This window comes from Ipomoea nil, unplaced genomic scaffold, assembly GCF_001879475.1.
Source record: "Ipomoea nil cultivar Tokyo-kokei standard unplaced genomic scaffold, Asagao_1.1 scaffold0642, whole genome shotgun sequence".
Classification (NCBI taxonomy): domain Eukaryota; kingdom Viridiplantae; phylum Streptophyta; class Magnoliopsida; order Solanales; family Convolvulaceae; genus Ipomoea; species Ipomoea nil.
Genome location: NW_017617070.1, coordinates 1,908,859 through 1,933,584, shown reverse-complemented (window position 1 = coordinate 1,933,584; position 24,726 = coordinate 1,908,859). Strand labels below are relative to the sequence as shown.

General features: G+C 34.1%; 1 protein-coding gene across 5 annotated transcripts; it reads right to left on the bottom strand.

Annotated features, from left to right (window-relative positions):
- Positions 1–3,826: 3,826 nt before the first annotated feature.
- LOC109174604 (transcriptional corepressor LEUNIG-like) lies at positions 3,827–18,045 on the bottom strand. Of its 5 annotated transcripts, none has more exons than XM_019323840.1 (18): positions 17,651–18,045; positions 17,073–17,170; positions 16,860–16,969; positions 14,716–15,099; positions 14,547–14,644; positions 12,533–12,626; positions 12,377–12,431; positions 12,135–12,184; positions 10,404–10,694; positions 10,063–10,251; positions 9,216–9,461; positions 8,993–9,134; positions 5,736–5,845; positions 5,485–5,634; positions 5,174–5,329; positions 4,896–5,012; positions 4,367–4,573; positions 3,827–4,215 (listed from the first exon to the last, which is right to left on the bottom strand). In XM_019323840.1, the coding sequence occupies exons 1-18, from the start codon at positions 17,680–17,682 to the stop codon at positions 4,072–4,074; spliced, it is 2,673 nt and encodes an 890-aa protein (XP_019179385.1). In that variant the 5' UTR covers positions 17,683–18,045; the 3' UTR covers positions 3,827–4,071. The 5 variants fall into 5 exon arrangements, with proteins under 5 accessions (XP_019179385.1, XP_019179389.1, XP_019179387.1 ...); XM_019323844.1 differs by having other exon boundaries at positions 8,993–9,110; XM_019323842.1 differs by having other exon boundaries at positions 12,548–12,626.
- Between the last annotated feature and the right edge of the window lie 6,681 nt (positions 18,046–24,726).

Below are 24,726 nucleotides of genomic sequence, written 5' to 3'. Positions count from 1 at the left end.
CCGGAGCTATAGCTGGTGGAGATGAAGGTCGTCAATGGAGAAATGGAATTCGAGGACACAGTGGGAGGAGTTGAGAGTTGGGTTCAAAGAAATATCTTGTTTCATGCTAGTATAACAATACAACCATGAATCTTGAACCAGACAACGTCGGTGATTGTCGCCGAGCTTCTACCAGGCGAGAATGAGGTGTATATACAGAATAAATCTTATATTTAATTATTTTACATGGGTTAGAAATGACTAGAATACCCTTAACATAACAAGGGTTGAGTCTAATTCCGGTGGGTTGGCCGGGTTCTTGGTCGGATGGGACCAAATGTGGAAAAAAAATTAAAGTTGAGCACCTATTATGTCCGGAATAAAAGTCGTGAATCCCATTTGTCACCACAAGTGAAGTCGAGGGACCAAAAGTGAAAAAAAAAAAAAAAAAAAAAAAAACTCTAGTATTAAATTTATTATTACATCAGATTCCATATTTTATTTATTTTAGAAATTAATGAATAAATGCTATTCATATTAATTAATAAATTATTTCCAATGATGTCCCTTTTGTCAACTAATAAGACCGATAAATTCTTTTCCTTTTTTGTTGGTCTTATGTATGGTCATCTTGTGTGAGATGGATGATACTTTTTGGTAAAAAAAATAAATACTATTTTTATGTATATTTACTCTTATTTTCATATATACCTAATGTCTGTATTTATAGTGATTTTCATAAGCGATTTTGGTACTTTTGTAAAATTTCCATATAATTAAAATCGTATCAAAATATATACAATTAATACTTGGTCAAAACGATGTGATTTATTCCAGCCCAATGGCTAAATGCTTAACACAAAATGGCTTGTAAATTTGTAATGCATTTGCATGCTATACGCGGCAATTTATATCCTGCATCACGGCGCGCGTTGCATTGTGCACCCAGATGCAAAACAATGTCGTTTTAATTTTTTATTTTTATTTGTTTTTGAAATTTCGCTACCCAGTGTTTGGCAGTTAATTTTCCTTTAAAAAAAATCTCATGTTTAAAAATGTACATAATGTTATACTAGAATACACATAATTGTATACATGAATGTACATAATTATATAACAAAATACACATACTCTTTTTTAAAAGATAATACACATAATCTAACATAATACATAATAAACATAAATTTTTAACATAATACACATCAACTCTTAACATAATACACAAAAATTTCTTGATTCGGATGTACATAATTGTATAAAAGAAATGTTCATAATTGTATAAAAAATGTACATAATAAAAAATATACATAATTGTATAAACAAATATACATAATCATGTCAACTTCCTACCGCGCCTCCCAAAACGACGTCGTTTTGGTAGGCGCGGGGCGCACAGTGCACTGTGCGCCGTGGTGCAGGGTATAACGATTGGCTATACGCCATGGATATACAATTGCTATACGGTACACCATGCTCCACACAACTGTGATACGTGACAAATATGTATATTGTCAAATGAACTTGTAGTAGAATTAAAATGATACGTTAGTGTTGCTATAATAAATTTATTGTGTATAAAATGAAACGGAATAGCTAATACAAATATATATATATATATATATATATATATATATATATATATATATATATATATATATATATATATATATATATATTTTATATTTATATTGTCAAGTGAACCTGTAGTAAATTTAAAAATGATATTTTAGTGTTGCTATAATGAACATATTGCATGTATAAAATGAAAACAAATAGCAGATCTCATACATATATCTATACTGTCAAATGGACGTCCTTTGAAATTAAAATGATACTTTATATTAGTGTTTTTAACTTTTTATAATGAACCTATTGTGTGTTTGAAATAAAATGTAATTAAAATAATACTTTAATGGTACTATAAGGAAACTAGTGTATAGAAAATGAAACTAAAATAAAATTCATACCATGGTCCACCTGCTACATGGACTCTGGTTCACAATAAAATTTGCCACGGATATATATCAGCCGTTATATCGTGGACCGCGGTGCATGTGCATCGCGGTCAAAACGGCGATGTTTCTTTAAGTAAAGAAACGGCGCGTCATTACTGTTAACGGATCGCGCACTTTTTGTGTGTTAATTACCAACTGAAACTACAGTATATCTAAATTGACACTACAGTGTATTTAAACCGACACTGCCTCACGTATTATTATATAAATTATCAAATGAAACTGCAGTTATATCAAAATGATACTGTAGTTGTGGTGAAATGAAACTGCAGTTTATATAAAATGAAACTGAATAACATTTCACATATTTGAGTGTATATTGTGCAATGAAGCTGTAGTTATATCGAAATGATCATGTAATTGTGGTTTAATGAAACTATATTGTATTAAAATAAAATTAAATCACATTTTCACATATTTGAGTGTATAAATGTTGAATGAAACTGTAGTTATATTGAAATGAAACTGTAGTTGTGTTGAACTGAAACTGCAGTGTATACAAAATGAAATTGAATAACAGAGTTAGTACTTTTTTCAGAACGGCGCAGAACGGGTGCCGTCTCTTTTGAAACTCGGTGCATAATCGATTATATATATATATATATATATATATATATATATATATATATATATATATTATATATATATATATATATATATATATATATATATTATATATATATATATATATATATATATATAAAGGGAATGTGCTGTTTTGTTGGTGAAGATTGTATTGATAGGTTTTATACGATAAGATTTGGATGGTTTTGGTGTAAGAATATTTTTAGGATATTGTTGAACTAAAAAATATTTGAATATTAAATTTAAGTGATACTTTTAAATAATGTTGATATCACTTATTTATGTAATTATTAAATAAAAAGATAATAGTTAAAAGAGTGTTGTTCATTCACCTGCTCTTCTTAATAACCAAGTCTTTTAAATCATATAAATTAAACCTTTATAAGACTCAGTTTGAGTGAAAAATCATAAGATTTTTTTCTACTAAAATTTCAATAATTTGACAAAATTTCCTAGAGAAAAATGACATTGTTCTCCCTTATTAGATGTTTATAGCACTTTTTCTTTCTAAATTATTCATGTTAAATGAATTTTTGAATTGTTAAAAATAAAGACAAAATAAGTATTTTAAATTACTTTCCTTCTCCAATAAATTATTACTTTAAATATATAAATCAGAATAAATGCAAAAAAAAAAAAAATGTTAGTAATAAAATTAAGACTTAAATACCAATTTAATAATAATGAATTATTTGTATTTGTCTTAATTCTATTCTAGCATTAACTTAAATTTATAATTATAATATTTATCTTTTTTTTTTTTCACAGTTATTTTAATTCTCACATATAAATCATAATTTGTTAATAAAAAAAAGTAAATGAAATATCTATTTTGACCTTGTTTTAAGGGTCTAAACACACATTTAACATAAAGGGGAAAAAATCAAGACTTAAAATAATTGAGAAAATAATGTGGCTTGTGATTCACTGGTATCAGATTGCTCTCTATGTGGGAGGTTTAGGTTTCGAGCCTCGTTGTAGGCATAAATTATATGGGTATCCTTCTTCCTTTGTAATAAAAAAAAAAAAAAACTAATTGAGAAAATAATGTGGATGCATGAACAAGATAAATAAATAAATAAAATTCCTTCCATAAACATTAATAGTTGTATTCCAATTTCCAACTCTCCAGTTTAGTTCTTGAGTTATAAATAAATCATTTTAACTCAATGAACTCCACTGTATAAACAACTTTCAACTCTCCAGTTTAGTACTTTGAGTTATAAAATCATCTTAAATTAAAGAAATTTTAACAGAAAATAAAAATCGATAAAGGCAATGATACAAAGGCCAAGTAATCTTTCAATATCCAACAGAAGCTTAAATTTATAAGAACATTTTGTTGTTAACAAAAGAGTATAAACGACAGCAACACCTAAAAGGGGACTGGGTTAGTCCTAACTCCTCAGTTCATCCTCCCACAAAAGGGCTAGAAAAAGATGTATTTCTGAACATAAAAGGGGTATGCATCACTGGAGCAAATGTTGTTTTTTTACTTCCAAAGCTTGATGAGCTTATCGTGACTAGCTGAAGCGACGAGACCTGCGGCCGTAGATACAGCCAGAGACGCGATTAATCCCTCATGTGCGGGAACGGTCATCGTCTTGTTCTCCGTCATGTTCCACAGCTCCAGAGACTGCAACAAACGCTTTCAACATATTAGAGTGTGTTTGGAAACCAGGAAAACGACTTCCAGAAAATGAGTCATTTTCCAAAAAACATTTCCATTTCCAGTGTTTGGTTGCATTCTAGAAAACTACCCAAATGAAAATAGTCACAGAACTTGCCTGATAACACCCGATAACTAGCAATGACGAGTATGTAGGATGGAAAACGCAGGAGTGAAATTTGTTGCCGTTTGAACTAAGTTGATGTACACATTTCCCTTCACTTCCAGATCCTAGTGTCCAGACCCTGACAGAGTCCTCGCTAACAGATGCCAGGAGCTCTCCCGAAGGGTCCCAACAGACGGAGTGAATAGGTTTTGTATGACCCTGAAAAACATACACAGATGCAGATGGATCAGGCACGCTATGTTTCAAGAAAAAAGAAAACTCGGCAACAGCAGTGTGGGATTATGCCCAAAGTGGGCAAATCCCTCTCGGGCCGGGGTGTGTGGGCCATTGGGGTTGGGGATTCAACCTTTTGGGAGAAGAATAGAAAGGAAAAATCAGTCAAGATGAAATTTATCCAAAGAGCAGTCAGTCAGTAGTAGCCTAAACATAAATTCTGCATTCAATTTATCATCGAAGAAAGTAAGGCAGTTATGCTAAACGCAAAAGGTTCAAATAAAACTAGAGAAGTATTGTTACACACCTTTAATGAATGCCTACATGATTGGGTATCCACATCTAATATTGATACAACATTCTCTGCAGCGGCAGCAAGGTACCTACCAAGACGAGGTTGAAATCTCACCTGGGCCGTCCCACCCTATTAAAAAAAACAAGAATAAGATCAATTCATCATATTAAATTGTGAGGGATAACATGTGCGGGATGGAAGACCACCAACTTCATTTAATTGCTCCCACCAGTTCGGGGAATGGGAGTAAAGGAGCAATGGGAATGCATGATATATACAAACCATCATACCTTGAACACTCTTGTGCAGCTACCATTTTTTATACTCCAGTATCTGATCTCGCCATCCCCATCACAGGAGCATATAAGATCTTCTTTATTGGGATGGAAATCTACTGACATTACGCTAGCAGAATGCCCATTAAAATTGCGGAGCGAGTAGCCAGGCTAAAGAAAAGCAATGACATGCCAGATAATTAGTATTCAACAAGAAATTTTTGACAAAAGTACAAAACACTGCGATTGAGGAAAATCTTAATAAGTGCATGAAGGGAAGAAAATAAAAATAAAAATAAAAAATTCAAAGATACACTTTTGCTTACATTGTCAGCATCCCAAACCCTTACAGTCTTGTCGAAAGACGATGTCGCAAGGTGGGCCATGCTTGGGCTGAAACGAACATCAGTTATAAGTGACGAATGCTCTTCAAGTGTTGTTTTTGGCTTCAAAGTATCTGTGAACCACAACACAGCCTGCATATTCAAGTCAAAAGTAGTGAATGCAATAGTACATCATCATTCAATATATTTACTCTAGTTGCAACTTAGATTCTTAGAAGCAAGAAAGTGTTGACCTTTTTGTCATGGCCACCACTGGCAAGCAGTTTCCCATCTGATGAAAAGTGGCAGCAGATAACTTTACTGGCACTTGCTCTAGCAGAATTCACTTCCGTAAATGCGAACCCTAAAATTACAAGCTCTTTAAATCAGACCCACCCCAATGGATAATTCTAAATTAAATTAAATTGTTAAATGCAGACTGAGTTCGTTCTTGTCTGACATCTTATACAAATTCAAAATACTACTGCATATATAATTCATGAACCCACTTAGACCATCTCCATCCATTGACACCAAATTCTATACCAAAAGGAATATTCCCAGCATATTCTTACACCAAATTTTTTCCATCTCCAACCCATTACACCAAAGTTTATTCTTACACCCTGTTGAAATTGAGGGATTGATAGGTCTGGTGGGTGGAGAATAACCACCACCCGCCAGTTAGGCGGAAGCAAAATATGTAAGAACCAAAGAATATAGAGAATGTATTATAATGAAAGATTACAATAGATTGTCTCTCTGTATATCTACGTACCTCTATATATACTAAAGTCTAAACTACATACTAAATTAACCCTAATAGGAATAGGAAACTAAGTCCACCCAACTATGAGTTTCCTAATATTCAATAAAGTTTCCTAATATTGAACACTCCCCTCAAGCTGGAACATCTATAAGTTCTCAGCTTGGACAAAAAACAAGCACTCTACCCACTCAAAATTACAAATGAAGATTAAATGCAGCTAGATGATGGATGGCTTCAAAAGAGATGCGCTACGTGTGACCCTTCATTGGGAATGAAGACGAATGCACCAAGAACGGAGCTGAACACAATCTTTGGGAATAAAGATGAACACACCAAGGACGAAGCTGAACACGATCTTGGGAATGAACACACCAAGGATGGAGTTGAACAAGAACTTGGGAATGAACACACCAAGTACGAAGTTGAACATGATCCTCGGGAATGAAGATGAACGCACCAAGGATAGGGAATGACAGTGCTGGATGGCTTCGGAGGGACAATGCTATACACAACCATTGGGAATGAAGGCACCAGGGGCGAAGCTTGTCACGAACAACCTTGGGAATGAAGGAACCAAGGGTGAAGATTAACACGAACACCACAACAACAACATAAGCACTCTAGGATTTACCAACAAAGTCTCCAGAGCATTAAAGGCGAAAGGGAGCAACGAATAGTAAAGGATGCAGTAGAGCCCATAGTAATGAAGATAGCAACGAGATGAAGATAACCAGGAAAACAAACTAAAATAAGTAAAATAGAACACCGTTTGATTGTCGATAGTCACACTCCCCCTTACTTGAAACATGGGAAATAATCAAAGGTCTTTATAGTAGTGCTGAAACTGAACACCCATGGGATAAGGCATACCGGAGATAAAGAAACAAACACGGTTATACCAAAACACAAACACCATGGGGAGAAGTTCGGCAACAAACCCGAAGAAGCCTTCAAATTTCACCAAAAAGTCGAAAGAAGTGCAAAACAACAATCTGGAAAATCTCGCCGGAGGTAGCCTCACGCGCCGTCGCGTGACGCCGGCGGCGGTGGATTCCATCGGTGTAAGAGGTGAGATCACTAAATCACCAGAGAAGAGGCGATCTGGCTGGAAACAGATGGGGTCTCCGGCGACGGTGGCGGCCCGTCAGGGCGCGTGCGGCGGAAGATGGTGATGGGTTTTCAGGCGAAGAGGTTCCAAGGGGTCCTGTGGTGAAAGATTTGGAGAACAACCACCAGACACGTCGGAACAGGAGAAAACAGTCGTTGGTTCGCCGGAAAATAAGTGCTGCCAGAAATATTGGAAGAAAAATAGCCTAGGAAAGTAGGCTCTGATACCATGTTGAAATTGAGGGATTTAGGTCGGGCAACCACCACCCGCCAGTTAGGCGGAAGCAAAATATGTGAGAACCAAAGAATATAGAGAATATATTATAATGAAAGATTACAATAGATTGTCTCTCTGTATATCTACGTACCTCTATATATACTAAACTACATACTAAATTAACCCTAATAGGAATAGGAAACTAAGTCCACCCAACTATGAGTTTCCTAATATTCAATAAAGGTTTCCTAATATGGAACACACCCCTCATAAAGTTTATATTTATACTTTTATTCTTTTAACAAAACTAATAGTTGTAATTTAATAAATTAGACTTTAATTATATTTTATGTAATTTTATTTTTAATTAAAATTATATTTAATATTAGTTTTGTTTTAATCGTCTTGATAATATCTTTCAAATGATATAATTTTATTTTAATAATATACAATTTATGTTTAATATTTTTAAAGTAGTTTTAATTAAACTTTATGTGTTTGCTTTAAATTAAGTATGTAATTTACTTTAATTTTGTTATAATTAAGCTTTATATGTTTCATTTTTAATTAACCTATGTTGAATATTAGACTTGTTTTAATCGTCTTGGTGAGATCTTTCAAATGATATAATTTATTTTTAATAATATAAAATTTATAATTGACAATTTAACAAAATATACAAATATATCAAAACAAATACAAAACAAAAAAGGAATTTAAAAAAAAAAAAAAGAGGGGTCAAAATGAAAAAAATAAAAATAAGAGAGATTTGGCGCAAGGTGAACAGTGCTGCGCCAAATATGGCGCAGCACTGTTCACTCTGCGTCAAAATTTTGGTGTTTTGGCGACTTGATGGGAGGCCACAAACGCCATTTTTCTTTTGTGTTTTGGTGCTTTGGCGCCCCATTGGAGATGGTCTTAGTAAAATAGTATCAGAGTTCTGCACAATTAGCAAATAGAGCTGCACTATTAACATGGAAATTCTGCAAGACAGTGGAGAAGCTATTAGTGAGCTTGCAACTATGAAAGGCATGCAAACTGATTCTAAGGTTCAAAAGTGTTTCCCTGGGGGTATGGAGATGGTGGGAGAAGCTATTTGTGAGCTAGCAATATTAGTTTTGTAGCATACAGACGAGTCTTTTAATTCAACTATGTTTGATTTTCTGGTTTTCTGGAAATTCCTATTCCAGAGTAAATTGCTAATATTTAGAATTCCAGTACATGGCAGAATAAGAATGATATGGTGATGGAAGTGTAACGGTATATACAAGTGACGAACAGTAAACCACACCATGTTTAAATTATTTTTTACTACTAAATAAACATAACAGGATAGAGCTAAACAAAAATCAAATCCTATGATAAGAAAGTTAGAAAGTAAGACCTTAAGCGAAAAACACAAGTAGCCACTAACTTACCTTTACCAACATCCATACCACGACCAACAGTATCTCTAGGTTCCACATCTTCTTGAGATAAGAAAGACTCAACATTATCATCAAGAGAACCATCATCCACAAATCGATCCATATCAGCCTGCACAAGATCTTTATCATTCCACTGCCAAAATGAAGTTCAAATGAGAACTAGTGCAACTAGTAAGAATTTCATCTATAAACACAAAACAAAGACTTTGCCTACCAATTGATTTGACGAGGAGGTAAGAGTGCCATTATTATCTGATCCAAACATCACCAATGGTTTTGAAGAATTTCCACTTTGTTGCAAGGCCGGTATAGACATCACATCTCCAGGTGTTTGGGTAGATGGCGTTGAGGGAGCTGAACTAGGGGAAGGTCCAGCTGTGTTTGCAGTTCCTGAGCTATTGGCAGGTCCTGAAGATGACACAGGCTGCTTTCGCTTTCTCCCATTCTGGTTTTTTGGACCCTTGAATTTGAGAAAGATCATTTTAGAAATATGTTAAAAAATGAAAGCTTTGCATTGATGCAAATAAAATGGAGATAAAATATCTGAAGCACAAAAAGGTAAAGAAATCTAAACAGGGCTCATATAATAAATCAAGTCCAAATTTTGCTGATGATGAATCCCTTTCTCTTCTCACAGGCTGTAAATTGTACCATCTCAGTGATATGATATCTGACCCTGGCATTTTAAGTTCAGGAGTCGAACCTGATCAACTGATGTTAATTTTATGGCTATTATTTTCTTTTTTGGTTTAAAGCAAGATTTAAATTCTTAATACAAAGTTAATCAAACACCAATTCATTCAATGATCTGTTTAAAAAGTCTTCGGCTTCAACACTTATTTCAGTGAAATATTCAGTTAATATGATGAACCAATTCATAAATGCTACAAGTAATAACACGAACAAATAAACTATAATAAAGTAAATTTCTTGCAACTATGAAAAAATAACGTTGGAATGCTGATAAACAACAATTCTAATGAATCAGTAAAAAAAGAAAAAAAAAATCAAAACATACAAAACAGAACAAAACAAAAAAATTAATGAAAATAGAGAGATACCTCATTTCCACGAAAGGAATTTGAAATCATCGCGTCCCCAGTGACACTGTCAGTTCCCATAATTTTATCTTGCTGAAGACTGTTACTTGAACTTTGAGGTTGCTGACCAGAAAGTGTTTGTTGTTGAAGCTGCAGTTGCTGTTGTTGATTGGTATGCTGCTGCTGTTGTTGTAATTGTGCCAGCTTTAACTAACCACAAGCAAATGTTTCAGTTGTTTAAGGGACTAGATTAGATTATAAGGGGAATGTGATAATTCCTACCATAACTCAGATTGGAAATCTCTGGGACTGATCTCCACATAGCAAAAGAAGACAAAAAGGGAGAAAGAAGAGAATGGTACCTTGATTATCATGTCTGTATCACCTTGGGGCATCACAGCCCGCAAAGGTGATTCGATAGTCTGAACATCACCAACTGGATTTGAGAGGCTGTCTTTCCCCAAAGTCATATTTCGGTTATTGAGAAGCATTCTAAGCCTTCTGGCTTCAATATCATTGGCAGGAGGTGAAGTCAAATTTTGTTGTCCTAGCATTAGCTGTTGTTGCTGAGGTGATAGCATTTGTAATTGATGGTGAAATTGCTGAGGGCCCTGCATGAATGACTTTTGTTGCTGGAGAATCCCAGAGCGAAGCTGATCCAAGCACCAGAAAAAGGAATAAGCATCAGAAGCAAGTGAGGGCGGAAATAATACATATAAAATGGAATAAACAAGACAAAAAAAAAAAAAAAAAAAAAAAAAAAAAAAAAAAAAAAAAAAAAAGAAGAAGAAGATATATAAGCCAAAAGGTCTCATAAAGGGGCACAATAATAGAGTAATAAACTCACTCTATAATGAAATTCAGAGACTGACAAGTGACAACACAAACAGAAAGACAGTAATAAGAGACTAACTAGCAGACAGCAATTGCTAAAAAAAAGACAAAAATGAGGGGCTTATACATTAAATTTTCTAAATTCTAAGGCTTAATATCATTTAAAAGTACAATGCACGTCTTGGTAACAAGAGGTCTTTTCATTAATATTAACAGTTGCATCCAGACTTTTAAATTTCCCATGTTGGATGTCTATATTTCCATCAGAACTCACAGATTTTCTATATTTTGATAAATGAATACGGTGATAAATGAATACAACTTTTGCCATCACTGAAAATTTGGAAAGAAATTTTACCATTAGTTTTTCATTATGTAAAGAATTCACCCCTCAATGAACAATCAAAAACATTGGAAATCTTTTCTATGAACTCATTGGGTACATCAAATAGAGGTAAAAGTTCTCCATCGGCAAATCCCACATTCCCACCGAAAGAATTTCATATTTTCTATGTGAGCAGGGACAAACACTATTAACAGAGTAATTTGTTAAAACCAAATTCATATGTGCCAATCTCCAAAACACAAGTAATTGGGCAGTTGTGTTATGCAGGCTTTCAGCTTAATGACCTTAATACACAAGTAATTGGGCATTACTGGCAGAGAAAACAATTACTCCACCAACTAGTTGGCCTGTAGGAAAAGAGTTAGCAAAAACCTAACTTGTCCTTCTATTCTGCTAGCAAATGAATGTCTTACAAAAAACAAGAAAAATAAAAATAAAAACTAAGTAAAAAAAAAAAGAAAAAAAAAAACATAACAATGCGCCCCAATCCACTCAAATAGTTCAAAGAAAATTACAAAATAATTTCACTTATCACCAACTCTATCATAATATCCAAGATGATACCTACTTATAATCCACCTTATCAAGACTATCCTCAAGTAAATACTATCTTGTTCAAATAAAAACTAAAATATAAAAACAAATAAAAGTAAATAAAATAAAGCAAGCTACCCCAAATGTTAGATTTACAGTACAAATATGACGGTTAATTATAAAAGTTCAATAAGTAAAAAATGTCTACAGCAGAAAACTACAAATAGCAAAGAAGCCAACATCACTGGATTCTAAAAACTTAAAGACATGCCCAAAGATGATGTACAATTTGAACTACCACAGATAGATCTGCATGTACACCAAAATACTTTAAAATTCGGAAGACAGAATACATGCATCTTAGATCTTAGAGACTTACTGTCAAGGGCCATCCCTTCAGTGTCAAATTGTTGCTCCCTTGATTAGAACCTAAAGCATAGACAAGTTACAACAGTACTCACAGATCAACACATTCAACATATGTAGAGGCGTAGGGCCATTATGTCCCATTTAAACCATTTATACAGAACATAGATTCAGCAATTCTTGGTGAATATAATAGTAAAATACTTTTTATTAAATAATTAAACGAAAAAGGGAACTGGATACATCCAAGACTACCAGATATTCCAATCAGTGATCCTTCAGGTGCAGCTGCTCGGGGGGTGTTTATGTCCTGGACATGCAAACACAATTGAAATTGAAATAGTATCAAGTAAAAATCCCCTATGTGATGAAAAATAAGCAATCCTCACTCAGAAAGAAAAGAACTCAGGCATGGAGAATACTAACCTGTGTAGAGGCTGGAAGTTGCTGGTTTCGAGCCTGAATTTGCGGGGACATGCCACCAGCTGCACCCTGCAGCAGTTGTCTGAGAGAAGAAAAAGTCTTTATGTATTATATCATTCAGATAAAATCATTAAACAGTGCCTAAAAACAAATTAGTAAAATGTAACTGAATAGTCATAAAGAAAAAGCTATACAAAGGATTAATTTCAAAAGACGCACCAATGTAATTATACAATACAGAGTACAACAAAATAGAGAACAGCATAAGTTGTAATACATAGAAATGATAGAAATATTCTACATGTGAAAATATTTTCCTCCAGTGTTACAAAAAAGGAAGGTGCAAGCTTTTACTTCTCCACTTTTATATCCAACTTCAACAATTATATAGAAATATCGGGTAAGGATCAAATAAAAAAAAAATTAAAAATAATAATAAAAGCTTTAAATAGACACTCAAACTTGAAAAAAAAAAAAAAAAAAATTAAACCCTTTTGACCCGTAAATCCGTATTCAAAAAGTTGCCCATAAAACCTATTTAGAACTGATTGTGACCGTAATTGCTAATGTGTCATACACGCAGGCATCCAAGTGTCGGAGTGTCGAACATAATAACAACAACAATAATAGGTCATTCCAGTAATCCACTCCTCTTTCATCCCTTCTTTGGTTGCCCGTCCCTTTTTGAGTTTTTTTATAGTTCATAGCTTAGTACAAGCCAAGAGCTGTCTTCTTCCAGATCAGAAGAAGAGACGAGTTCTATCTTTGTCATCGTCTTTGGAAAATGATAACTCCCATCTTTTGATCGGGAAGATGGAAAATCTAAAGATTCAAGTCATCTTCTTCCAAGTTAAGATTGCCATTGTTTGATTGGTGAAATTGGATTTGTTGCCGGATATTTTCAATAATTGCTATAGTTGTGTGGACAAAGGAAGAAAAATATTACGAAAAAGAAAACAAAGAATTAAATAATAATAATAATAATAATAATAATAATAATAACAACAACAACAACAAAAATAATGACAAATAAACATCAAGTTTAAACAAATAATATGACATGGCATCCACATCAGCATTAAAATAAATATCAACTCAAAAAAATATATACTCCACTCGTCCCATAAAAGTTGGATTAGTTGTGCTTGGTGTTATTTTTAAGGAAATAAATGAGATGTTACTTTTTTTTTAAATTTTACCTATAAAAGGTTGCATTAGGAATACAATCAAATGGGTCCCAACAAGTGAAAAGTTTAATGGGTTCTGGAGTTGCTTGGGCTGCAGTTTCTGATTTGGTTGGGAGATTTGGCTGATTTGCTGAATCTTTGGGCTGTTTTGGAGCTTGATCTGATGAGCTTTGAGGAAAGTTTTGGGCTAGTAGACGGTCATTTGGATTTAATATTCCTTTTTTCCTTTGTTTTTGGGCTTTTCTTCTCTTCTTTTTTTTTTTTTTTTGTTTCTAGGAGATGGACTTCTCTATTGTCATTTGGGTTTGTTTTAAGAGCATTGGTAGACTTTTAAAGTAGTGTCTAGCTATAATAGCCCTAATGCAAACACCGGGGAAGGCGACCTTTACTTGGTGGCCTGTAAAGCATAACTTGGAAAAATAAAATGTTAGTGGTGTTTAAAATGGAATGGTTGTATTGTTTTGGGATGGACTAAAAAGGAAAGTATGGCAACCATTATGGGATGGAGGTAGTATATGACAAGGCATAAACCTAAAGTTTACCGGTAAAAAAGGATAAAATGGGACTAATTGATTTTCTCAAGTTCAGGTGTATCTATTTGGAACTTTTTTTCCGTTCAAGGGTTCAATTGCATTTTTCAAAAAAGTTCAAAGGCTTACATGACCTTTAGCCCTAAACATACTAATAATCATACATTAAAAAAACATAAAACAAATACAAATACAAAGAGAATACCACATCAACAACCCCTGGAAAACAATTCTCTGTAGGCACACAAATCAGGTATGAAGGAGCAGAACACTAGAGAACCATACCCTGAAGGCTGGCCAGCAGTTGTGGCTGCAGATTTGAGAATGGATGAATGGTTTGGGTCCAGCAGCTGGCTTGCATTCTCACCAAACCTTTGCTGTAACTATAAGCTATATGATTAGTTGTGGAAAAAAAAACACTCTCCATACCCTTGTACAATTCTTTACTTCTTACCTTCATAGAAGCATCATCTGAAGAATCTCTTTGAACAGGTAGTTTCAATCTTTCCTCGTACGCTTTTGCAGACAATGCATTTGCACCAGGATTCTGCCTAATAAGAGAATCATTTCCTACAACCCCATTGACTGTGCCATTCAATAGGTTGCTGCCATCTCTCCGTTGTTGTGTATGTTGTTGTTGGTGGTGCTGTTGCTGTTGCTGTTGTTGAGCTTGCCTCTGCAACAGGAGCTGCTGCATCTGTAATTGCTGCTGGTGCTGCTGCTGTTGCTGCTGTTGTTGCTGCTGTTGTTGCTGCTGCTGAGGATGCTGCGGTTGTTGGGATTGCTGTTGTTGCTGTTGCTGTTGCTGCTGCTCCCCCCTTACTTTCATCAACTGAGTCTGCACTTTCAGAATTTTCTTAGTTAAAACTGCAAATGAAAAGATTTTGCAGTTGCCTATTTGATTCAATTAGATACCATTGCCCCTTTAACAGTTTTCAATAGAAATTGCCCTGTATAACTTAAAACTTGAAAAAAAAAAAATATTTACAGAATCTACACCAATACTTCAACATTAATTAATATCTAGTGGAGATACTAGCACCCTATACTGGATGTTTCTACCATTTGCGGCCCACACATAATTTCAAACAAGCATACCTATAAACAGATATAAACATCATATAGATCAATCAACCAAGCAAAATAACATAGTGGAACACTAGAATTCTTAACACACACACACTCATATATATGTACTATCTGTGGCAATTAGGTCCCTTGACTTTGACTAGAGCTCTAAGGGTGTTTGGTTCAAGTTATTTAAGATAACAAAGGTTATGTTTGCTTATTTATATAACATTCCCATGTTTGGTTCAAGTTATCTCATTTTCCCAAGGGAATACAACTTCACCTCAACATCATATTTTTACCCATTTTGAAGGGAATGTGATAACCTTCCCTCTTTTAGGTAATATTAGATCCCCTTACCCCTTTCATTCAGTTTGTCATTTTAACAATTGATTTATCTTCTCACCATGTCGTTTTGGTTTTATCTTTAACGTTTGTAACCTAAATTTGAAGTTTATTGAAATACATGAAAATAAGGTAATTATATTTATAATTAAAGTAACCACTATAACTTAGAAAATAACCCCTCAACCAAACAAGTTTATATTACATACCTCAATTTTTGACCAAACACAGAAATCTAATATTCCCAGATATCTAAGATTCCTGGCAATCTAACATTCCCTAAGGGCATCCTCAATAGTGGGGTTTTTGGTGTTGTTTTTGAAGAGTTTTTGTAGGTGTGATTAGGAATGAGAAAATGGGAGGGAGGGAGGTAAAAACAAAACAAAAACAAAAACAAAAAAAAAAACAAAAACAAAAAACAAAAAACAAAAAAACAAAAACGAATTGTCAGCAAAACAGAAAAGAAAAAAATAAATAAAATAAAGTCTCTAAATGCGCCCAGCAGGCGACTACACGCGCCCGACTGGGCGTCAGGCGCTTGTTTGCCTTGCACGCGGCCAGGCGGAGAAGCAGTGAAAAACTGGTGGGGCCCACAATTTCTGAAAAAACCAAGGTCACCCTGCAACACCCTTACTTCTTCTCTCTCTTCCATCTCTCTCCTCCACTTATACACTCCCACCTGCAAAAACCATGTAAAATCCCCCTAATGGGAATGCTCTAAAAGTAATTTGACATTCCGGGAACCAAACAACAAACAACCCCTGTTGAGAGTGAAAATTAATATAGCATTATAGTTATATTTCCGTTTCTCAATGTCTCATTTTCATTATTGTAACCTAAATTTGAAGTTTATTGAAATACATGAAAATAAGGTAATTATATTTAATTAAAATAACCACTATAACTTAGAAAATAACCCATCAACCAAACAGGTTTATATTACATACCTCAATTAAATGGAACATTTCATACAATAACAACAACAGGCATACAAGTTTATTGAGTACAAGCTAAAGTTAATTTGCCAACAGTGTGCTTTATAAAATCAAACACAGAAATAATCTCCAGTAGTTAAAGATAAAACCAATCCTTAGAAAAGCACCGAGAGAAGAGGCTACACTACGTGAGAAGGACAGAAGTCATGCATCAAAGGAAATGTAGGAACAATTATATTAATTAATAAACCTCAATGTAGGATGCAGCAACATCAGAGTGCTTGTCATTGGTCCGGGCAATGAATATATCCCAAAATACCGACCACCATTCAAAAAGAAAACCGCCAGGAGCATCAATAGCTGAAACAGCAACAAATAAAGATGAACAAAGCTTCCAACAAAACAAAAGTCAATCACGAAACTAGATCTCCATGTATTTGCATAAACTCCAGAAGAACCTTACCAACAGGGTCAGATGAAACTTTCCCTTCAGCTTGAAAAGCCTGAGCAGAAGCCTTTAAATCCCTCTTCACCAAATAATCATGAATATAAACATCTAGCCTGTAACAAACAAAAATTGGCAAAAACAAAAACATAAATCCAGCAACTCGCAAAGACCTTACAACAAAAACCAGTCCCAAATCTAACAGTACGATGTTTTTTCCCTTGGATAGGTAACTACAGAGCCAAATTTTAAACAAAATAGTTACTTTACAAAGAAAAAAAGTGGGAAATTTTAACAATTTTCTCATCAACATTAAGATAGTTAAATTGCCAGCATAAAGATGAACAGACAAACAAAGCAAACGAAAAGATTAGATTCAGAAAGCTAGAAACCATTCAGCTTCTACCACTAATTCTGGACTGATTTGAAACCCTAAAAGTGAAGCGAAAAGAACAGTACGCTTATAGCTAAACCAATTAGACATACCCAGAAACTCCCAGAGCAAAAGACTAACAAGAACCACTGAAATTACACAAACTGGCATTTAAAAAACTTATTAAAAAAACAAAAATCTAGTGACAAAGCATTAAGCATACATTTTATCAGCTTCCCAGTTGGTCTGAGACATGTTTGCTCAATCCAATTCACCCCAACCAAACAATCCCTACTACTGTCGGATAAAGCTATCAGCTCCTTTTTCTCTTCTGCTTTTACTTCTTCTTCTTCAGTTGCTTTCTCCCACAGCCAATTTGCTTATTAATTGGATAACCAAAAAACAAAACCCAAATTTACACCGCCAGAAAGAAAGTACAAATTCAAGAAAAAAAAAAAAAAAAAAAACGAAAATCAAAGAAAAAGAGACCAACTTCTCTTTTCTTTAATATTTATATTTTAGGGTTTTTTGTATTTTCCAATGTGTTTTTCATGGAAGTTCAATTTGCTTCCTCTCTTTATTTTCTGCTGCACATTGTGGACGGTGGTGGATTTGAGAGCTACAGCAGCCTCAAGATATATCATCACACCTCCTCTACAAAATTACAATAAAACCCTTACTTCTTGCAATAATTTCGGACCTAGCCCTTTTGGTAAATGACATCAAATGCCCTTACATGGTACTCCGTATATGGTTATTGCTAAGATTAGGGATTTATGATAGATAGAATTAGAGAGAGAGATATTTGCTAAGATTTTATCAATTTTTTTCAAAAAAATTATTGTTACCGGTCAAATTTTTCAATCATTGTATTTTCATAATCTCATATGGCATTAGATTGGTCAAAATACTTATGAGATTCATGTAATATAGTGTTTTGTTCAATTTAGTCCTTCTATCTTAATTTTGTTCAATTTAGTCCCTGTATTTTGAAAAGTGAAACAATTAACGACAATAGTTGATGTGGCGCTGATATTATCCCTGTCACGTCATCATACTTACATGCCAACTCATATATTATTTTATAAATATTTAAAATTAATTATTTTTACCACCAATATATTACATTAATATGTCACAAATAAATACATAAATATTTGCTCACATAAGCTATTGTCCTTAATTGTTTCAATTTTAAAAGTATATGGACTAAATTGAACAAAATTAAAGTAGAAAGACTAAATTGAATAGAACACTATAGTACAGGGACTTTATAGGTACTTTGACCCATTAGATTACAGATGGTTTGAGAATGCAATAATTTTAGTTTGAATTAAATTTTTCATTTTTTTTGTAAGATCGCGGGGCTCAAAGCGGACCTTATTTGACCCTTCTGAATCTGGCTTCACCAGACACCAGCATCGGCAAGCAGGAGTCCCAACAAACATTTCGGATGAGCCTCTAAGACTGTCGTACTCCAATATTTCACCTGACCAAGATTAGCCAAAAAATCAGCACATCTATTACATTCCCTCAACACATGTGAAAAGATTGACTCTTCAAACCTAGAAGCAACAAACTGCAATCGGAAAATGAGCGTAATGATAAACTCATTATGCTCGTAGTTGTCACTCATCACCTTAAAAACAGCCTCCAAATCAAACTCCACAAACCAGTTTTTGTAACCCCCTCTCATACCTTCATAATTAGTTATTGTGTACTTTTGTATGGAATAAAGATTATGCAAAACACGAATGAAAGACGATGAAATGTAATTGCATAAAGTAAGAACCTATAGTTTCATAAGTGCAATCAATACAAATAAAATAGTGTGTCTAATCATTACGTTTTGCTAATTAATTCTAACCGATATAATCGATCATCGTCCATGTTGCTTTGGTAGATGGCCTCGAGTCTTTTGCTAGATGCAACACACCCTCCAACTACCACCTCATCAGGTAAGTCGAATGCCTCAAGTCAAACCCACAACTAATAATTTCATACTCTAAATATTCGGTCACTAGTGACTATAAATAATGATTTTAATAGGAAAAATAGCATTTTCTATTAATTAATTCTTGCTACATATAAATCTTGACAAGTCATTACTAAGTCAATGAATATATTACAACACATTTGATTCACATAATAATTTTAAGAGAAATTTTAAGAGAATTAGAATTTTATTCAGCTAAAAATAGAATAGGTAACGAATACATAAATAGACATTACATTCCAATATTTTGTTTGTGTCATGAATAGATTCATGAATTGTATTATAATGTTTGGTCTAAAGAATAGAAATGCAATAAACTTGTAAAAGATAAAATTACTATTAACACTAATAAATAAATAAATAAATAAATAAATATATATATATATATATATATATATGTGTGTGTGTGTGTGTGTGTGTGTGTGTGTGCGCGCGCGTGTGTGTGTATATATAACAATAATAAGCCTTATAAATATATACACTCATAATAATAATAATAATAATAATAATAATAATAATAATAATAATAATAATAATAATAATAATAAAATTAGAATATATTTATGATAAATAACAAAAATAGACAAAAATAAATAAATTAGGTATCATAAAATATATGTTATCCATGAATATTCAAGGATAGCGTAGGCTATCCTAGTCTCTTGAAAAGGTTATTTCCTTTGCAATGGAGTATATCTTTCACGAGAATAATATTTTTGAGAAGAATTAATTTCAATGGAGATCTCTTGTCTTTTGCGGTAAATTCACATTTAGTTCTAGACTATCATTTTTGCCAAAAAATATCCCAATCTATTAAGGGCACTTTTGATTCTTTCGGTACCTTTTTCGACGAAATTCTATTTTAGGCAAGGGTAAAATGGTCGCATCATGTTTTTTTTAATCCTTTTTTTTTGTTGCTCTCTTTCGCCATGGTCTGCCCCAAATCTCTAAATTATTTTCACATGAGAGTAGGATAGCAAAGGTCTGTTCTTTTTGACGATGATGCCCCAATTCCCGATCAACAGTTTGCCCCATTCAGGGCGAGTTGTTTCTAGGGTGTTGAGTTGTATTTTCAACAGGTGCCTGGTGTTACCAAGACATATGTCTGGTATTCCTAGGGCCATCTCCACATCCCATCATTCGAAGATGTGTGCACGGGCATGACAAACCACTAGGAGGTGGTCGGGGTCTAGTATGATCCAAAATAGTGTAGCTTTGAGAGTATGGTTAACGTTTTTTGGGCACGCCATACCCAATTACTCTCAATTTCCAGGTGGGTCTGCAAATTATTGGATATCATCTGTGGTTTTGATGTTTTATTTGGTAACTATGATGGGTTTAATTCTTGATTGATTGGTGTTTGTTTTAAATGCCTAGAAATTTGAAGATTAACATCTCTTTCTCTCTCTCTCTCTCTCTGCGCTAACAAACCATAATAAAGTTTTTTCCTTTGCTCCCCTACGAAAATAATGTAGGGATTTGGGGCTGAACATGGTGAAATAGAGGAAAATATGAACAAGATTTTTTTTTTAAAAATGTGATTAGACCAAATTACCCTTGCCTAAAATGGAGTTTCATCAAAAAAGGTATCGAAAGGAACACAAGTGTTCAAAATTTAATAGTTTTGAGCGTTTTTTTTTTTTTTTTTTTTTTGGCAAAAACAATAGTATGGTACTAAACATGAAATTGTCACAAAAGACAAGAGACCCCCTGCTAGAAATAACTTTTTTGAGAATAAAATAAAATAACTTACTAAATAACGGAATAAATCTATTCTAGGAATGTTATTTCATTCCAGATTAGACATATTTAATAAACCAAACATGTTGCCATGTTGGTAGTCTTTTATTAACCATGCACGTATTTTTCTTAATTTTTTACTTCAACCGATATATAAGAAAGAAATTTACCAAATTTAAATAATAACACAGATAATTTTTTTTAACTCACCTTCCACATAGAAGAGCAACCGGATACCAATGAACCACAAGGTTCTTGGTATATAACACAGATAATTTAATGCACCTAATATGATTCTATGAATGGACTAAAATGTCATATGACATTGAACAGCTTTTTACAATCTGTAGTATTTATACAGAAACCCCTAGACGTTAGTCGTTTACGGTTTACTCATTCGAGTTTGTGGTTTTGTAGTTTTGTAGGTCTTCTCATTTGATATTCGTTGTCCAAAGATTTATGGAATCTTAAGATTGTTTGGACTTTGGAAACACCCAAAAAAAATATATTTGGGAAATGATTTATTTTTTAAAAAAAATATGTTAATTTTGGATGTTCGGCTAAAACTCATAAAATAATTTTTTTATTAAAAATTTAAAAATTGTATTCTTTTTATTTGATTCATTTTTTAAATTATTAACATAAATTTGTTATAAAATTATTTTTAAAAATAGTAATTATCTTAAAGGTGATAGTAATTATTATTGATATTAAAATAAAATTATAGATTAAAATTTATAATAGTAATAAATATTTATAATAATTATAATACAAGATGTAAAAAATAGTTTTTAACTTGTAATTTTTATCTACTCTATATATACACACACTAATAAGAGTCAATAAAGTTAGGTCTATAACTCGAACTAAAAAAAAATGTCCAACAATTATTGGAATAAGGATCAAATAGGTCATTCAACTACATACCAAACTATAATTAGATCACTGAACTCAAAAAAATAATAATTGGTCCCTGAACAACACAAATTCTTACAATTTGATCTAAAATGACTTGTTTGCCTTTTAATATGATGACATGTCGGTTCCTTTATTTTAAAACAATTTTAAATTTTTTAAAATAATTTTTAATTAAATAAATATTTTAAATAAAAAAAACTGTTGGAGACCCCTTTGTCTCCGGCCAGCCATGGAGAACCTTTCGTTGGAACCTAAGGGGGTGTTTGGTTGGCATGAATTGTGTTGGAGTTGAATTGCAATTCAATGAAATGATAAACTACATTGTTTGGTTGGAGGGAATTGCAATTCCCTCAATTCATTGAATTGCAATTCATAGGTCCCCCCCCCCCCCCCCTATGAATTGCAATTCAATGAATTCATGCAAAGGGAAAGGGAAGGAAAAGACATATTTGTCCCTGAATGTTATTATTAATATTATTACACAAAGGGTATTTTAGTCTTTATATCACTTCTCCCATTTTCATTATTCCTCCCTACCAAACAATGTAATTGTAATTCCTACTTTATTCTCACCTTATTCTTTTCCCACCGAATTATAATTCCTTTCCCCCTTAATTCCTTCCTTCCAACCAAACACCCTGTAAATCAATCAGGCTTTCATGATTAATCCAGTTCGTAAAATCCTTACTTCTCCGGATATTAAAATTTTCGGAACAGTTAACCTCCTCACTGCACGCAACTGAGTTAAAGTCCCCTAGCGTGACCCACGCCTCCTCCAAGCTATTTTGTTCCCTCCCAAGTTCCGACCAAAGTTGCCGTCGAAGATTAAAGGAAGGGCTGGCGTACACAACTGCCACGTTCCACAACATGTTCTTGTTGTTCCTTAGTTCCATGATCACAAATTGAGAGTTGGTGCATTTAAAAGTCACGTTGAGTGAGTTGTTCCAGAGGATCCAGATTCCTTCGCTCAAACCCACCGCTTCAATTCTCAACCATTGATCAAACCCAACTTTTAAACAAGTCTCATCTGCCCCTGTACCTGAAGACTTAGGCTCAAGGACACAAAAACAGTTAGGCCTATGTTGTCTGATGAGGATCATGGCAGCCCTAAGAAACCTCTTAGAAGCTGCACCTTGGCAATTCCAAGTAATGATCTTCATGAGAGACACAACAAGGGCAACAAACACAAAAACAACAAAGACAAACGCAAAAGGACCTAGGCAACAACCCCTTCCGGGGTGCCACCATGGCCCTCATCCTCGGTACACTCATGCCACGGTTCCTCCTCCATATGATCCTCATTGAGGTTCGGGGGGTCACCATGGTGTTCTAGCTCATCCTCATCCCTACCATTCAGTGGGGGAGGATTTTCGATGTTGTTCAGGTAAGTTGTGCTTACAGACGCTTTATCATTTAGATTCCCTCGTGCCACCGTGTGAGTTTCCCCGGCTACCGCCTAGTTAGGCTTATTCCGTTTCCTTGATGAGCTTGACGTTGTGCTTGTGTTCGCTTTCTTGGAAGTCGCTGCATGCATGCTAGTTGTCTTTGCAGAGCCATTATTCATTATTTGTTTCTCAGAAGCTTGCACATTAGGTCTCCTATTAGTATCCTTTTTTTTTTTTTTTCTGCGTCATTTTCCCTTTGTTATGCATATGTGACTCTGCTTGATTCTCCTTAATTAGCTCCGCAGTTGGCACTTCTATTACCTCCATATCCTCCACGTTAAGAACCGCAAACATGGACTCGGATCCAATCCCATGATCTGCGACTTCTTTTCCTTTATTCTTTTCATTTTTCTTGCCTTTCTCAGCCTGCTTGTAGCCGTTAGGTCCTTTTACCCCATTAATTTCTTTCCCATTTGTCATTATATTCTTTCCATTTTGCGCATCATATTTCTGGTACTGCCTTTTTGGAGCGATCATCCAAGCACCGAATCTCTCCACGATCTCCGGCCTGATTTCTAATGGTTTGTCTGTTTCCATATTTTGTTCTCGTCCATCTCCGCTGAGACAGCCGCCGGATTCCGTCGTTCCACCACTTTCCTCCGCCACCTGACGTTGGCTACATTTCTCCGCCGAGTGCCCATACGTACCGCAATGGAAGCAGATCAGATTGATTCCTTCATACTCGATCCTCCTAACCTTCAGCTTTGGTGTGAATTTAGACAGGAGCGGCTTCGTTATGTCCACTTCTATGCACATTCTCGCAAAACGTCCTCGTGAGCCAACACTCGTCGCCTCATCCACGTATTTTGGTTCACCTATTTTCTTCCCAAGCTTCATCAGATAAGTGTAGTCGTAGTATATATAGGCCTTATTTAATTTCCACCAATTAAGATTATACATGTAGAGGGAAAAAAACTCAAACAATTACTCATGTGTAAGCTCTATTCTACAAGCAAGATGCACTGTCAACATTATTGTAATTACACTCATTTAATACTGTTTCAAGTGTAGACTCTATCTTCACCCATACTAGATTACACAGGCAGAGGCAAAATTTAAAGAGCTCATAGCCTCATATGTATGAGCACTATGCTACAAGCAAGATGTAAAAACAACATTACTATAATGCACATTCATTTTATACAAGTTCAATGCTTTAATTAAAGACTCTGTACACATAAAATTTCACAAGCAATGGCA